General features: G+C 33.8%; 1 protein-coding gene across 1 annotated transcript; it reads left to right on the top strand.

Annotated features, from left to right (window-relative positions):
- Positions 1 to 4,441: 4,441 nt before the first annotated feature.
- LOC122274153 (histidine kinase CKI1-like) lies at positions 4,442 to 9,801 on the top strand. Its single transcript, XM_043083124.1, has 6 exons — positions 4,442 to 4,684; positions 4,814 to 5,509; positions 6,249 to 6,624; positions 6,759 to 7,321; positions 7,650 to 8,960; positions 9,173 to 9,801. Exons 1-6 carry the CDS (start codon positions 4,460 to 4,462, stop codon positions 9,377 to 9,379), a joined length of 3,378 nt encoding a protein of 1,125 aa, XP_042939058.1. The 5' UTR covers positions 4,442 to 4,459; the 3' UTR covers positions 9,380 to 9,801.
- Positions 9,802 to 17,575: the final 7,774 nt, after the last annotated feature.

Genomic DNA, 17,575 nt, shown 5'->3' with positions numbered 1-17,575 from the left:
ATACTATATTAAAACACCACTTGTACGTACCTCTCACTTTTTACGAGAGGCGCGCATGCACATGCATGATTGGAGATTCACTCTAGGCCTTGTTTGGATACAGAAACGGTTTTAAAATATTCTTATATCATATCATTATTAAAAAAATTTTAAATTTCTTTATAAAATATACTAAACAATTCAACTTTTTTAAATCTTAAAATAATAATAATATTAAAAAATAATATTCTAATAATATTTTATTTAGTTTTCATCTAAAACCATTTCATCTCATATCACTATCCAAACTATCCCTAAAGCTAGGAAAACAATAACTTGGATGTAAAGGGTTTCAATGTATCTCTCTCTTGGTAAAAGTAATAACCATGAGTCCTTGATTAATAATACAGTGGTTTGAGTGGGCAGAGGCAACCTTAATTGTGGCATAAATAGAAAGTATATATTCATAAGTTGTAGCCTATATAAATATTTAAGGTATGCATTCCAAAACAATAATGCATAATGGTCTCAGTAAGTAAGTTTAGTAATTCCTATCTTTTCTTAACTTTAAATTCATGTAGTGATCATTATCTTAAAAAAATAAAAAATTAAACATCCAATTTATTGAGTTGATGACGCTTATAAATTTAATTGGAGCAAAATTGAACACAAAGATATGAGACACTAAACATGAATCATCCTTTTCTGGATAATTAGTACACATGAATCATCATTAATTAATCCTTGCATGTTAATATTATCAGTTTATGGGAAACTCTTGTGTCACAACTTATTATATGGTTATAAATAAAAAATAAAATAAAATAAAGTTCATGATGCAAATAGCTAGAGTTGCCCTAAAAGCCTCTTATAATCAATTAATTCATGTTATGGCAACACATGCATTAAGAATTCTACATAAAATTGAGAAAATAAAATAGAAAAATCCTCACACAATCAGTTTCAATGAATTTTATGCTAGGGTCATGTAGATGATCATGTGTTACATATATATCATGTGTTTGTCCGCCCACACACACACACATGTTTATACATATTTATGATCTACATATGCATGTATAAATTCATACATGTGTTAATTTGTACATACATACATACATACATATATATTAGAAATCTAGAGACATTACAAGAAAAATAGTATTTTGCGACCAATTTATAGCAACGAAAAGATTATTAGCAACCAAAATTAGTTGTTAATAGTCTTTTCATTACTATAAATTGATCGTAAAAGGTCATTTTTCTTGTAGTGAGATATATAGATCATGACTCGTGAAGGATTAATATTATTATTTTTATTATTATTGATTATTATTATTATTATTATTATTATTCTAGCAAATTAATGCTAACTATTTATAATTAATATATATACTCTCGAGTCTCAGCTTTTTAATGCATAGATAGTTAAATTTGCTAACTTATATTGTTAATTAATTAAGTGAGAAAATTATAAATAAATAAATGTAGGCTTGAGACTAATTAACCAGGGATCGAAGTCCTAATTAATTTATTTTCTTGACCAACGTCAAACCCTTTAGAATACATTAATTAATGTAGAGAATTGAGTCTTCCAATAGTAGGTGCTTTCACTAGAGGGAAAAGTAAAATACCATATTTACATTATATATAATAGAATCTCTACGGCATATAATCCGATGGCTCAGACAAGCTTTTGGGTCAATTAGCTAGGATTTCAGTTCCCCAAAAGGAAAACGGTAGCAGCATCCAGCAAGCTTACAAATTAAAAGATTGTTAAAGATTTTATTGATGACTCAAGATTCTTCATATTTAAGTCATTGCCACGAGAAAGAGATATCGTCCTCGTACGGTATATATGCATGCCTCTGAAGAATTAATAGAGGTTATTTAGCATAGAATTCTCTTTGTTTGTTTGTTTTTTTTTTTTCTTTTTTTCTTTTTTTCCATGCATATATGGCTTGGACATGGAAACCAGAAAACACTGAAGGTGCGCATGCTAATGTCGATCTGTTAGAGACAGATCATGCGAAGACAGAGAGATTTTCTCCCTGATGATCATGTTTTCTCTTACTCTTCTATGGCCTCGTACGTGTTATTGCAGGTCCTATATAATCTCTCTCTCTCTCTCTCTCTCTCTCTCTCTCTCTCTCTCTCTCTCTCTCTCTCTCTCTCTCTCTCTCTCTCTCTCTCTCAGTTTTTCTTTTCTTCTTATTATTGATCAAAACGCAAGGTTAAGGTTTTCTGAGTTTCTCTTGCATGCTGCATCCATCGTTTAGTATATAGGAAACTAGATGTATATATATAGGTATGTATGTATATATGCATAAGATTGTTGAAAATTGGGATGGGCAAATAAACTTATCGAGTCTTATATATAATATACAATTTCTTTATCTTACAGCCTCTAAAATGGCTATCGAAATTTGCAGTATACTTTCTTGGGCATGCTACTTGAAGAAGAGATGATCCTACGTAGTAGTACTGGACTTAGAATTAGCCACATTAACAAAATTAATTAAGGAGTGGTTGCACTGAATTTTATCGCTTGAGTTGGATGAATTGTTGTTGCTGAAAGTACTCCCATTAATCATTGTTAGAAAGTAAAAACTATTGGCCGGTGTGCTCATGAAATCCTATATATTGTTGGAAATAAAAAAATAAAAATAAAAAATAAAAAAAAAAGAAAAAAAAAAAAGAAAAAAGAAAAGGGCTATTCTGTCCATCCCTAGATTTTTTTCCTAGTAAGTCAATTCTTCTATTAACTTATATATTCGGCAATTGCATATATCTCTTGTAACTATCTTAAACTGAATCTTCTCATATATATGTGTCATGTGTGTGTATCTACAACGAAGACAGAAATCTCGCGAGAGATCAGTGTGGCGTGAAAACTCTGATACGTACTTAGGTTAAACTTCGGATAGAATAAACTTAGAATGCATGAAATAGAGTGTCTAAGAAGATTTTAACGTACCTCGTTTCCTAGAGTATAATTTATAGCGGTGCCTTGACATTGGTCAAGGGCGTTGTCACGACAAATTTATGCTTTTATATGCTACATTAAATGCTTATTTAACGATTTCGCCCTCTAATTGGGACCTTGGGACATTTGGCACTGAATGTTGATCTCATCTTATCATTAAATACGAATGTCTCATGTCTCTTATTATTTAAATGCCCTGTCTTCTTATTTAAATACCAACACTAGATGTGGATACTGAAAGTATATCAGATATTATCAAAATGCTTCACTATTATTTATTATTTTATTATTATTTATTATTTATTATTATTTTATTATTTTTTTTTATTACTTTTTCATTACTATTCACAACACTTTTTACTATCTAGTAACCATAAATGTACTTTCCACTAGCAACAACATAAATGTACTTCTTATTATCTTCTGATTCCAAGTCTCGAGGGATGGTGTCCCCTATTTCCCATCATCAATTCCGTTTAGCGAGGCGACATGTTAGTCTTGTCATCTTGCCCCTATATAAGTGGTGTGATAGTCGGCAGCACAAGGATTAATTATTAAAGGTTCTTGCAGCGGTGTAATATCGCCGCAAGATACCCTTTTATTGTCGGGACACAGGTTTTCCAGCGCCTTCCTAATCGTTGCAAATTAGATGCCAACACTGGTTGGACCTGCACGAAATCACATGATAGAGTCAATTAGAGCTAGTTATATCTACACAAAATCAATATAGAGCTAAATTACTTTTGTATGCATATATAGTACTGATCATAATATTTCTCATGCATTGATGCTTTTTTTAATGCAGATTAATCAAAACTTGAAGATCTCCAATATATAACCATGAGGTCATTCAAAGCATTGACAGGGTTACGATCAGTGTGTTTTTTCTTTCTCCCGGTAATTCTTTAATATCCATACATATATACTAGAAAGATTTTATTTATATTTTTTTAATTATTTATTATCATTACATGATGTGACATCAAATGATTAACAAACAAATAAAATATAACTAATAAATTTTTAATCATTAATACCACATCATGAAATGGTAATTAAAAAAAAAAAAAAGGTAGTATTGCTCTTTTTAATAATCGTATTATGATCATTTGCTGCAAATTACAATGAGAAAAGATTATATACATATATATATATATATAGATATTCTTATTCGGTTTCATAAATTGATCAATTGTTGGTAAAACTTAAAATTAAGGTTAAAAGATCATATGAATAAAACTTCTCTCTCTCTCTCTCTCTCTCTCTCTCTCTCTCTCTCTCTCTCTCTCTCTCTCTCTCTCTCTCTCTCTCTCTCTCTCTCTCTCTCTCTCTCTCATTTTTATAAATAATTTTCTTCCTTCGATCTCAGTACAACTTGATGGGTAAAAAAACAGTACGTTATGAAATTAATCATGCTATTGTAGTAGTCACTACTGATCACTTTAATTGGTACGACTGATCTCAATGCAGGCATTTGCAGTGCTACTACTTCCCATGGTTTTGACCCCATGTTGGCATGCTTTGGTCAATCGTATTGAGCGCCAAGTGAAGAACAACTTGAGCTCACAGGCCGAGTTCCCTTCTTCCGTGTTGCAATCTGAATTTGCGAACAAAGCAGAGTTTTTACGTCCGTTGAATTCATCTGCAACGAACTTAGCAAGATTTCTGGGTTCTTCCGTCGGTGAAGCTGCACTTTCATTCTCTGAGATTGAGACTAGGGTTTGTATCTATATTTGCTGATCCTCTCATATATCTGAAGATTCTGATTTAATTATAGGATTAGCCATGCATGGAAACAAACAGCTAATAAGGATTTCTTTCTGATTTTTTTTTAATTTAATTTTCCAGATGGCTCCTGTGCTGTTTCAAGCATTCTCTACAATTCCATATTTATCTCAAATCTCTTATATTGGATCGGACGGTTTATTTTTCTCATACTACACCGACGGCAGTCAAACTCTTTCCATGTACTCCAACTCCTCCTCATTTCTGCTTGATTCAAGTACTGCTCCAAACGTTGGAAATAACTACGTTTGGTACGTGCAATCTGTGAACAATGAGACAGGAAAGTTACATGGAGAAGCCATTGAAGTCCCTCCCTTGAACATGAAAAGCAAAAGCTGGTTTCAAGAAGCCTTGAATAGTACTCGTGGATATGCCTCGTTGGAAACTGGATTGAACAGTGCCCAAGTTCCTGTGTTCCTTAACTCAGCCAGAATCAATGGAGGATCAGTTCTCTCGCTAGGGTTTCCGGTAAAAGCATTGACTTCCATTTTCACTGATATAGATCTTCGAGGCGGGAGATTGGATATTTTGGCTATCCAAGATGGGAAAGTGCTGTTCCAAGGGATCCCAAACAGTCATCTGGTCCTTTCCGGTAACGTGGTTTCATTCCAATTGATGAAACCAAATGGGGATCGAATGGGCATTGGGAACATTTCCTGCAACGTAAAAGATGGCACGCCAAGAGCTTCTACTTTGAATATTCAGGAAACTGAATACACTTTTTATTGTTTGCCTCTTGATATAGTGGGAGTGCAATCGGTATGTTTTAATTCTTTGCACCTCCTTTTCATCTACATGATTCAAATAATTTTTCCATGAGAAGATCGAACATTTGTTTTTGCTGGAATGCTTGGTGTTGATTTCCTGATCATCGCTGTCAATGAGTTATTTGATGATCAAGGACCTCACATCTGCGGATCCAATTACTCTCTTTCTTTCTCTCTTTCATTATTGTATTCTTTCTTAATTAGCAGGTCAATATATATTAATCCATCTTTTTCCCCTTTTCTTTGGCTGATCACGAGAAAATTGAGATAAGATTTCCGAGAGTTTGGGCTTAGAGTGAAAGAGAAATACATACATGAAAGGATTTTTAATATTTATTTAGCATTTAATGTTATTCGACAAATTTATAAAGTCAAAGATAAAGTCTATCGAATCGGTCTCATGTTTCTATATTTTTCATTAGTATAAGAACTCCAAAAGAATCCTAATCCAAAAAAACATTTATATATACATATATATTTTAGGCAAGATTGTATTTATATTTAAGTAGGGTTCCTAATTAATTATTAAATGCTCGTTATCATTATTATATATCGATATATGGTCAATTTATAGATTCTTTTTTTGGGTGTAAAGGCATGGATATTACTCCCAAATAGCTTAATGTTTCTAGTTAGGAAACAGTCTATATATGTACCATCCGTACATTGATTACTTGGGTTAATAAACAATTAATCACATATTCATAACTTACAATTGTATACCTTTTCAGGTCTCAGTGTTGGCTTCCCCCCAAAATGGATTAGTCAGGCTTGTCCACAAGAGCAGGAAAGTGGCGATGTTGCTCCTTATAGTTCTGATCGTTACATTGGTTATTTTCCTCTTAAGTTTTGTGTTTACAATCGTTAGAGCTGCCAAACGAGAGATGCATTTGTGTGCTAACCTCATAAAACAGATGGAAGCAACTCAAAAAGCAGAGAGGAAAAGTATGAATAAGATCCTTGCCTTTGCTAGTGCCAGCCATGATGTTCGTGCTGCACTAGCAGGCATTACTGGTTTGATAGAGATGTGCTATGATGATGTCGCCCCTGGTTCTGAATTGGATACAAATTTAAGACAAATGGATACTTGTGCAAATGACCTTCTAGGTAGGTAACTTTGATGGCTAGTTATATTTCTCTTTTCATATCTGATCACTAGGTAATGATCATATTGTTCTTATTTCATATATATATTCTCTTTAATGATTTGTATATTTGCATGTATTTCTATACCTGTTTAGGTATTTTGAATTCTATTCTCGACACAAGCAAAATTGAAGCAGGCAAGATGCCGCTTGACGAAGAGGAATTTGACTTGGAAAAACTTCTTGAGGATGTAGCTGATTTATATCATCCAGTCGGTATCAGAAAAGGAGTAGATGTGGTATTGGATCCTTGTGATGGTTCCACCAAAAGATTTTCCCAAGTGAAAGGTGACAGGGGAAAACTCAAACAGATACTGTGTAATTTACTAAGCAATGCAGTTAAATTTACTTCTGAGGGGCATGTAACCATTCGAGCTTGGGTTAGGAAACCCAGTTTGCAGAATTCAACCAATGCTTCTAAACGGAACTGCTTGCCTTGCTTTTTTTACAAGAACAGTCAGGGATATAATGACCTTGAAGCCGTGAATACAGCGGAATACGATCCAAATACCATGGAATTTGTATTTGAGGTAGATGACACAGGCAAAGGAATTCCCAAAGAAAAGCAGCATTCAGTATTCGAAAATTACGTTCAGGTCAAAGAAACGGCTCTTGGAGAAGAAGGCACTGGCTTAGGACTCGGCATTGTTCAGTCTCTGGTAAGGCTTTGTTACAATGTCAAATTCTTCTGTTCTTGCTTTTAATCCCCTGGGTTATGGAATACAACTTTCCTTTTGATAATTTATGGATTAATCACTGATTTCAGATGGAAAAATCTTGTATCAAATTCTTTTTTCTTGTAATTATTCTACTGTATTTGGATGCATGGTGCAGTTAAGAAGAGTATAACCTGGTTAGATTCATATAATTCCGAAATTTACCTGAACTGCTTGATTATCTATCTTATTTTGCTAGTGAGTTAGTGATCTGTATACATGACTAATATCCCTTAAATGATTCATTATGGTTTTAAATTTTATGATTTAGGTACGTCTGATGCATGGAGATATTGGAATTGTGGACAAGAATGTTGGGGAGAAGGGAACTTGCTTTAGATTCAATGTTTTGCTCACTATAAGTGAAACAGCCTCTTCTGATAATGCACAAGCAGAAGACCTTGAAATGGGAGGCGTCACATATCTATCAGGTTCAATCAGTCCAGCCCCAAGTCCTCGGATGACTCCTAGGATGACTCTCAGAACTCCAAGTCCAAAATCGACAGTTCTCACCTCTAGCCCCAATATGAAGGCATCTAATGTTGTTCTCTTGATTCAAAGTAAGGGGCGTCGGAGGATGTTGCGAAGATTCATGTCGAACTTAGGCATGAAAGTATCAGTTGTCAAGCAATGGGATCATCTTTCTTCTAGTCTCGAGAAGATAAAAAACAGGCAAAGCCCTTCACATCACTACGCGATAAAATCAGATTTGAGTTCTCCAAGTGACAACTTAAGCAGGTCTGCTTCTAATGACTCCATTGCTGCAGAAAAGGATGTGCCTTGGAGCACAACGGGTGGGTCAGACTATATACCATCAATCTTCAAAAGGACTAATCTTAGTTTAGCATCAAACTTCATTCTAACTGTGATTGATGCCAGTGCTGGACCACTGCCAGAAATATGTAGGATTGTGGCCGAGTTCAGGAGAGGTCTTCACAATACTTGTTGCAAGGTTGTCTGGTTGGACAAACCAATGATGCGTAGCTTCAATTTAAAAAGAAATGATGAGGACATTATGATCGATCCAAATGATATTATAATATCTAAACCATTTCATGGTTCCCGTTTGTATGAAGTGGTAGGACTTCTTCCTGAGTTTGGCGGTAAAATGTCACAAGCTGGAAAATTGCCTGGAGAGCCCAGTTCATCAAGGACTCAGTTTTATTCAGAGAATTCTCCGTCTCCCAGAGACTTGTCTCGACGAGTAGAGTTACAAGACCATCATAGCAGCAGTGAGATTCAAGGGATAGCAGTCTTGTCACAGACGGAAAATAGATTCAATGTTTGGCCCAAGTCAAGACGTCATCGGAGTCATGGAAATCCACCAAGAGAGCAAGAAATACAAGAATGCGGTGACCCAAGTAATGAGTTGTTATTGAGTGGAAAGAAAATCTTGGTTGTAGAGGACAGTGCACTGATACGCAGGTTGACTGTCTCCCAACTTGTAAAGCTCGGTGCAACTGTTGAAGTCTGTGAAAATGGGCAAGAAGCCTTAGAGCTGGTTTCCAAATGTTTAAACGATCAAAGGAAAGCTGGAGCTTCTGTGACTCTTCCATATGATTACATATTAATGGACTGTGAGGTAACAGCTTATCAATTTTGGTTCCCTTAACACTTCTAAAATCCCACTGCCTTTCTTAGTTACACTGCTCTTCTTGTTGTATTTGAAGATTATTGAACTCATCCAAATCATCATATCTTTGTTTTAGCATTGAATATTGGTTTGTTTGTTGTATTCAATCTGTTTATCTTCTCTTTCCAGCTAAATCATATATGATTTTTTGTATTTGACAGATGCCTATCCTGAATGGGTATAAAGCAACTGAGGAAATAAGGAAAATGGAGAAGCATTTCGGTGTCCATACTCCAATCATTGCATTAACTGCTCATACTGATGAGGAAGCAAGAAAGACAATTGAGGCTGGAATGGATGTTTATATAGGCAAACCGCTGAAAAGGGAACATCTCTTGGAAGCCATTAGATACCTAGAAAATAAATGAAGTAGTAGTACTGTATCAGGATTTCTTACCATTTTTTAGTCTAATACTTTCTACAATTCGGAGAGATATAGATATAGTTTGTGGATCCTATTGTGTATTAAAACTGCACGGTGCATAGGTCCACATCCTATGTTTATCTCTCTCTGAATTGCTGAAAATATTTGGATAAGAAAATTATAGAAATCTTGACCGGTTTGTTAATATGCTATAATGGCAACTCTTCATAAACATACATGGCCCCCGGAAATTTAAGGGAATGGCCCTTACAATAAAATGCATGAATAATAAGACCTGTCTTTTTATGTTGACCTTCATTTCATCACATCAAGTTAAAAAGCATCAAAGTTGAAATCTTGATATCATAGAAATAACTTGTGTTAGATGCAGAAGTACTTCATCAATTTGCCAAGGATCTCAACCAGGTTCCCCAGAAAACACACAACCACCACTAAAACTTCTATTATTAATGCTGCTTAACTAGCCAATACAATGAACTGATCCGATATCAATAAACAAAAAGATCCAAAGCATGAAATGGTAGACAGCAAGATGCATGCAATATACTGCTTGCCAACATATTCCAGATTACAGCAAGTCAACAAAATATGTGAACAGAAACTGGTAAATGGTTGTATCTTTGCTTAGGTTGGGAAAAATTTGTGTGATGGAAGAAATATTATAACCAAAGTTCAGCTTAGAAGTGCATGGAATTGCTTTTCTTTTAAGGCAATATGTAGAATTCATGAGGTTTCTAGCAGATTATTTCCAGGATATAAGATATATAACAAAAAGCCCATGAATTCTACAAATATATAACAAATTTTCAGAATTTCAAAGAATTTTACTTTAGAACCTGGACATTGAGAATAATTTTACTAGAAACACTATGATTTAGTTGTACATAAGTTTACAATTTCCTACATGCTTTTCAATTAGTATCTGGATCAACCCATCACACATATAAGTTTAGCCAAATGCCAGTGCATCCTCAAAATTTGAAAGAATATAGATAAAATGAGCTACATTAAAATAGTCAAAAAGTGAGAATTTCAAATATGAGCTACACTATTTCTAAAGATTTCTTCATATTTGAAGAATCACTGTTCATATTCAAAATTAATATTTTATTCTAAAATATCATACCCAACTACTCCATAATATTTCCCACGTTTTTCATATTCAAAAGTGATATTTAAAAGTGATATTTATTTCAAAATATTAGACCCACGTTTCCCACAATAATTTAAGTAAAAATTAAATAATTAATTAACATATCGTTAGTATAGTTGCAAAATATGAAAAAAAAAATTAAAAATCTTATTATTAAAAAAATAATATTATATTATTATTTTGACTAATCCAATGTGAGGTTATGACTTAAATGGTTTTGGATTTATGAAAAATATATAATTTTAGCTAAATTTTATAGATGATTTTAATGAAACTAATGCCAATGCTCTAAGTAATTATAAGTTTTTCAATCATATCAACAGAGAGTATTCTCATTCACTAGTGATATTTTAGATTAATGATTGAATAAAAATAGCATGTCATATCTATTTAGATTAATGATAAACCCTGATTTGGGATATCGTCATGGTCCGCAATCAAGCATAGAAGCACTCATTTTCTTCGAAATTGCACAACCATCAAAATTTGCAACTCAAATTATTTAGAAATTTAATGTCAATTAATGCAAAATAATGTGGACTCTAGACTTCGTTTAGGCAAAGTTTGGGTTATATCCCACTTTTTGGCTTTTGACTAATCGCTCAAAACTTAAACTCTATATTGGGTTAGCCATCTCGCTCTCTATAATAATAAATTTTTTTTTAAAATTTTTTTACCTACATTTTTCATGCATTCTTTATTTATTTTTGAAATAATTTTTATTTTCATTTTCATAATTTCCAACAATCTATGTATCGAAATACATAAAATCCATCTATGAACCTAAATTAACTTCATTTTCAAACACAAAAAATTAAAATATATACAAAATCAACTTTATTTTTTGGTTTTTTTTTCCTTATCAAAAAAATAAAAAAAAAAAAAGGAAAAAACAACCAAAAAATCAAAATATCTAAAAACTAAAAAAATCAAAATATCTAAAAACTATGTCAAATTGAAATACCTATTTGATATACAAGAAAAATGAGATATATCTTTGGCTGTTTTCAATTGTGTGATGTAGGACTGCAAAGCCTTGAAAGGAAAACAACAGAAGAAGAGAAGAAGCTGCGGAGATTGGAGAAGAGAGGAGTAGAAGAAGCATTAAAAGCACAGGAGAGTGAGAAGAAAAGAAAATCACTTTCTCATAATCCTATTCCACCATAATATGTAAATTGCCTCTAAGGGAGGTATACACTTAAAAAGAAATTAAGGCTCACTCTAAACTCCAAAAGAGTACTTTGATCAGGCCAATACATAAACTTAGTAAAAGATATTAAGTTCTGATCTGAGTAGGCTTATAATAGGGAATACTCTAACCATAGGAATCGAGGCCTAGCCATCCTTCCTTTGCAGTTGACGTTTCAGCAATCAATTAAAACCAAACTCCCATACCATGCCCCATAGCATACTTCAATATATGATAGGGATAGTAACTAAGATCCAAAGAAAAGTGTAGAGAAAGGAGTCCATTTAACCATCAAGAAATAACCACACATCAAACTATTCCAAAAATGTACTATACTTTTATGCAATTACATTGTAAAACAGGGCAAGGTCAAAGCAGCAGAAATCTTGAATTTACTGAAAGTCAAAGCCGAATTACAAAAAACCAGCTTATGGTTGAAATTTCAAAGTTCCATTGGCAGGAGTCCATATGGCATGGAAAGTTTAGAGTAGTAGAACCAAAAAAATCAAATAAATAATTGGTGAAAACAGGTTCGAGCAAACTAGGAAGTAGGAAGAGCCAATATTGACAAGATAAAATACCACATTTCAGAAGAGAAAATCTAAATTGGAAGCATAGCTATAGACATAATAACAATAAAGTCAGGAATCTAACCCAACTGAAAGCTTATCATCAAATATTACAGTCTCAACACCAAGGGCATGAATTGCACTCTTAATCCCAGCCTATGAATTGGCCCATATAAGTTCTTGGGTTTGGGGAAGCTAGTCTGCAGCATGTAGTAGATTAATTAATTGAAGCAAGGATGCCAACAGGTCAACACTTCCTTAAAAAGAATAACATACCATGTACATAGGTTGTCGATGCTTCATGCTTTCAAAAGCATACAAGATTTACAAAAACAATCAAACTACATGCGACCTCAAGTGTGATATATATGTTGAGGCTAGAGCAATCATGATCTGTGTTTTTATAAACGCACAAATGACACCATAGTGAGTCACTAGCGTTGGAGAAATAGATATGATGTTGTCTAGAGCCTAGAAGTTGCATTCTAGGTGAGAAGAACCAAAAAAATCTTGTATAAATTACAAGTTAATAGCCTTAAGACCAGTGAAACCCACGTCAAGCAAACATACAGCATCTTCCATAACACCAACTGAAATTCCATGAAATCATGATAACAAATTTACACGCAGAGGAACAAAACAAGGAACAACCGACTCAATGCATGTAGTTCCAAATCAACTCCTGGTCATCCAATTTGTAAACCCCTAAAATCAATGTAAAAACCAAATCCTATTGAAGTCAATTTAACATTTTAGTCCAATCTATTCAGATATAGTCCCAAATCAACCCCTAAAGCAGAGGAACAACTGATTCAACCCTTAAAATCAACCAGGCAAAAAAACAAAACCTCAAATCGGATTGAACTCAACCAATTCGTAAATCCTAAATTTTGTAAAACCAAACCAAGAACACATATGCTATAACAGACGCTAGATAACCCCAGTAGACCTCAAAAAGTTCTTCACGAATGGTAAGCCCCAAAATCCTCGTCCCCTAACTTCTCTCTATATCACGAATGATAAACTAATCACCAAAAAGAGGTAGGGTTAGAACACACAAATTCAAGAGAGAGAGAGAGAGAGAGAGAGAGAGAGAGGATGTGCGAGAGAAATACTTATCTGTGAGGAAAAAGAAATATCATGACCCATTTTTAAACATCGCATTCTTGTTCGAACTGGGAGAGAAAGAGACAATGTGGGATCAGAGAGAGAGGGTGGTGCGGTGGCATCAAAAGGACCAGATGAAACCATTGTGGGTGGTGCAGTGGTGGTGTTCAATCAGACCCGTTGCTTGATGTTATGGACTTAACAGTATAAAGATAGTACATGTACTGGCAATTCGAGGAGCCAAAAATCCATCCAACACATTTCAAATTTCTGGACAAAATGTTGTAATTTTATTACATGCATCAGTATATTAAATTGTGACAGAAAATAACTTCTAAGCTAAACAAGCATGAACTAAATGGGCTAACAACTGCCCCTTAACTAACCCACGTGCCTTAGTGGCAAGACCCGTTCAACTGATAACTATAGTCTAAAATGATCACAACTAAGACCTCGTTTTTTTTTAGATATGAAATAAGATAAAATAAAATCTTTTAAAATGAGATGAGATGAGATAAGATAAGATTAGATAAAATATGTATTTGTTTTCAGAAATTAGATGAAATTAGTTTGAATAGAGGATAGTTATAATATGATAAAACCTACAAGTACTTGCAGTACTTTTTATAATATTTTATTTGTTTATTTACTTACCAATGGTGCATCCTATTTTTTTGCCGGTTCATTTTTTTTTTAACCATTTGGTCAAAAAAAAAAATTGCTATTTCCTTTGTTTATTTATTTACCAATGGTGATCTTTTTCTTTTGCTACTTCCCTTTTTTTTATAAAAAAAAAAAAAAAAAAAAAAAAAAAAAGACCCCATTTGGTCAATTTTTTTTTTTTTTTTTGCTGCTTCATTTTTTTATTTACTTACCAATGGTGCAAGTTTTTTTTTGTTTTAAAACCATTTGACCATTTTTTTTTTATGCTTCTTTTGTTTATTTATTTACCAATAGTATAAATTTTTTTTTCCCATTGCTTCAACTTTTATATTTTTTTAAATTGAGAAAAACCATTTGGTTAATTTTTTTTGTTTATTTTTTTGCTACTTCCTTTGTTTATTTATTTACCAATGGTGCAATTTTTTTTTTTTTTGCTGCTTCCTTTATTTATTTACCTTATGTGTAAAAAAAATTCTTTTAATCAAATATTTTGGTAGCCATTATTAATATTTGTTAAAAAAACACAACCTCATTTATGTTATATATATTCCTTAAATATAAAGTAAACATAAACAAATAAATTTCCAATTGAATCCAAAAGTTCAGCTCATCTATCATTTCTCGTTAAATAAGTAATCAAATAGTTTCATAATGAAATATTGAGCAATCCACAGAGCATTCATAATGTTGGTATCGGGGTTAGCATAAAATACATCAAATGTCCAAAATAACAAAGTACACAAACCTGGTGAAAAATACATATATTAATACACCATCCCAATTGAAATAACAATATCAATTTCCATCCCTAACTTCCCACATAGAAATGGCAATCTCATCTCTAATTGTCGCCATAGCGTGGCTTGCTTCAATCGTCGTGTCTATATTACGAGATGAGGATGCCCCGTCACCATCCTCAAGCTCAATAGTTGGTAGCTCAAACCTACTAGATTTTTCAAATATCCAGTCATCGAGGGTCACCATTCTAATAAAGTTGTGCAGTGCATAACAAGCTGTAATAATTAGTCCCTGCCGCCCAACAGAATATCCAGGCATTACCTCAAAAATTTTGAAATGTTATTTTATGACACTAAAAGTTCGTTCTATAATATTACGAATCATTGAACAACAGTAATTGAAATAATCTTTATACTCTTGAAATTCCCTTTAGTTGTGCCGATTACTCATATGATATCGTTCTCTTGGATAAGGGGGCAGCAATCCCGTAATGCATGGATAAGCTGAATCCACAAGATAATACTGACCCAATATTTTCATTTAAATTCAAAGTACATAGTTTAATTAATATAAGTGAAAATCAATTCAGGTAGAACTTTATAATATTTAAAAAAGTTAAAAAAAAAATGTTTACCCTCAGGTGGACATGGAAAACGGTCTTGTGAATCACTTGCTGCATGGTATAAGACACGGGCGTTATGGGCTGAGCCCTCCCATCCATTGTATATAAATATAAACTTCATATCGAAATCAATTATGGCCAACACATTCTGGAGACTTGCCATAATCTATTGCGATATGCCTCATGCAACTCAGCTGGGACAACAGCCTTTATCATCATACCATCCATCGCACCAATGCAACCCTATCAAGTAAGAAATAAATCTGTTAATAATAAACTACCTCTTAGATGACTGACACAAACATATTCTATGCTAATATGAAGTTTGAACACTATTCCTTACCTTAAACCACGGATAATTGCGACAGTTGGTTGAAATATAAGGGTGCACGCTGTCCCTATGTGTAAGCACAATTAAGTGTCTCCCAACTTCACATAATGCTTTGATCACTCGCCTAACGTATTTATTAATTGTTTGTGTGGAATGTTGAAATCTATCCCCAACAACTCGATGGACATTTTCGTGGCCCACAAGTAGGCAAAACATACCCACAACTTCCTCCACCATCACTTCTCTTCTAGAATCACGTAACAAGTTATGGTTACGTAACGCTTTGCATGAGGTACAGAATGTGCGCACCTTCAACCGAAACATATCCTTGCATTTTTCTGGATGTCCATTTAAGATTCCTATAATATATTCATGCTCGCGGAAGCATGTATTATGTTGTGGCATTGGGTGATTCCTTCTTCATCGACTTCTCAGTATCCTAATTACATTTAGGATATCTCTTACCTCCAAGGGATTATCACTATTATCACTATCACTCCCTTCAGTCCGCCCATTGTTATCATCCATTCTCTACTTCTAGACAATGAACTGTACTAATAAATTAAGAATACCAAACACAAGAAGAGTGGCTAATGATCACTTCTCATGAAAGAAAATAGAGAGTTGTTAATCTTGAATAGCTTGGTATCATTTAGACATTCCATTTCAACCACAATATTATGCTCTGCATCTCAACCCAAAGAAAATTTTAAATATTCATCTAGCATGATAAATAAAACAATTTTTGTTGTTAAATACCATATAAATGCAGAAAATTCACACGGCAGTATAAAAAATACTGAAGGTAAGATTCTTACCTTATTTGTTGATGAACTACCTTTGATAGAACTTCACAGGAATTAATGCCCTTTGGATCACGTTCAATATCTACAACTACTTGTAGGCAAATAATTAGAAAAGTCAGACTACAATTTTGTAATACAAGGCACAAGAAAAGTAGTAACTTGGTATTAATTTCCCAATTTTGGCAAGATACATGTAATTGTTAATCTCTAACATTAACAATTACATGTAAAAAAGAAAGTTTAGGTAAGTCCACAATCTATATTAAAACAACAAAACCTAATACCAAAAGGCCCCATAAGTAATCAAACCAACATACCAAACAACATCACATAAGTGCATCAGGTCCAAATAGGTTCAGTAACAACATAATCTAATAAGCTGTCTCTCAATACATAACAACATAAATGAAAATGCATAAGGTCACAATGACTAATTCTATGATCTATCTATAGCCTAATGCACAACCAACACAAGATCAACATTGCATAGCCCGCGCTCGCCGATGGACATCATCCATGTCCAGAAATCCTTCTTGAATCATGGGATTCAATAACTTATCGAACACACGGTAGAAAACATCGTCCGGTAATGGGGGCTCAATTGCCTGTAAAATGGCAATGCATTGATGAAAAGGGCTCCAACCTGAATCACTATTCAACCCACTTTCATCCCCTCTTCTTTGCTTTTCCCCTGATGCTTCCCCTCTGCCCTCATAAGACTTTCGGCGTGCATCATAGGAACGCGTTATCGTTGCACACATTTTTGATTTTTCCTCATCAGTTTTGTCAATTGGCCTTTCCTTCTAACGCTATCGGGAGGAGCAACTCGATGGCTGCCCCATGTTTATGGAAAACTGCGTCAAGTCATCATGAACAAAATCCCCACCGGATTGGGTGCCAAGTGACGGGCCCCGACGCCGCATCTCTGCATCAAGACGCGCCTCATCCTCCGAATTTGGTGGTAGTTCGATGGACGCATGGTGGAATATGCTCATGGCAAC

Source organism: Carya illinoinensis, chromosome 8 (genome assembly GCF_018687715.1).
Source record: "Carya illinoinensis cultivar Pawnee chromosome 8, C.illinoinensisPawnee_v1, whole genome shotgun sequence".
Taxonomy (NCBI): domain Eukaryota; kingdom Viridiplantae; phylum Streptophyta; class Magnoliopsida; order Fagales; family Juglandaceae; genus Carya; species Carya illinoinensis.
Note: the sequence above shows the minus strand (reverse complement) of the source record. Positions and strands in the feature narration are given on the sequence as shown.

Bases quoted from the DNA above. Each gene is read 5' to 3' on its own strand.
- LOC122274153 (XM_043083124.1), top strand. From the start codon at position 4,460: ATGGTTTTGACCCCATGTTGGCATGCTTTGGTCAATCGTATTGAGCGC. The intron at 4,685-4,813 runs GTTTGTATCTAT...TTAATTTTCCAG, and splicing joins TCTCTGAGATTGAGACTAGG to ATGGCTCCTGTGCTGTTTCA. The intron at 6,625-6,758 runs GTAGGTAACTTT...ATACCTGTTTAG, and splicing joins TTGTGCAAATGACCTTCTAG to GTATTTTGAATTCTATTCTC.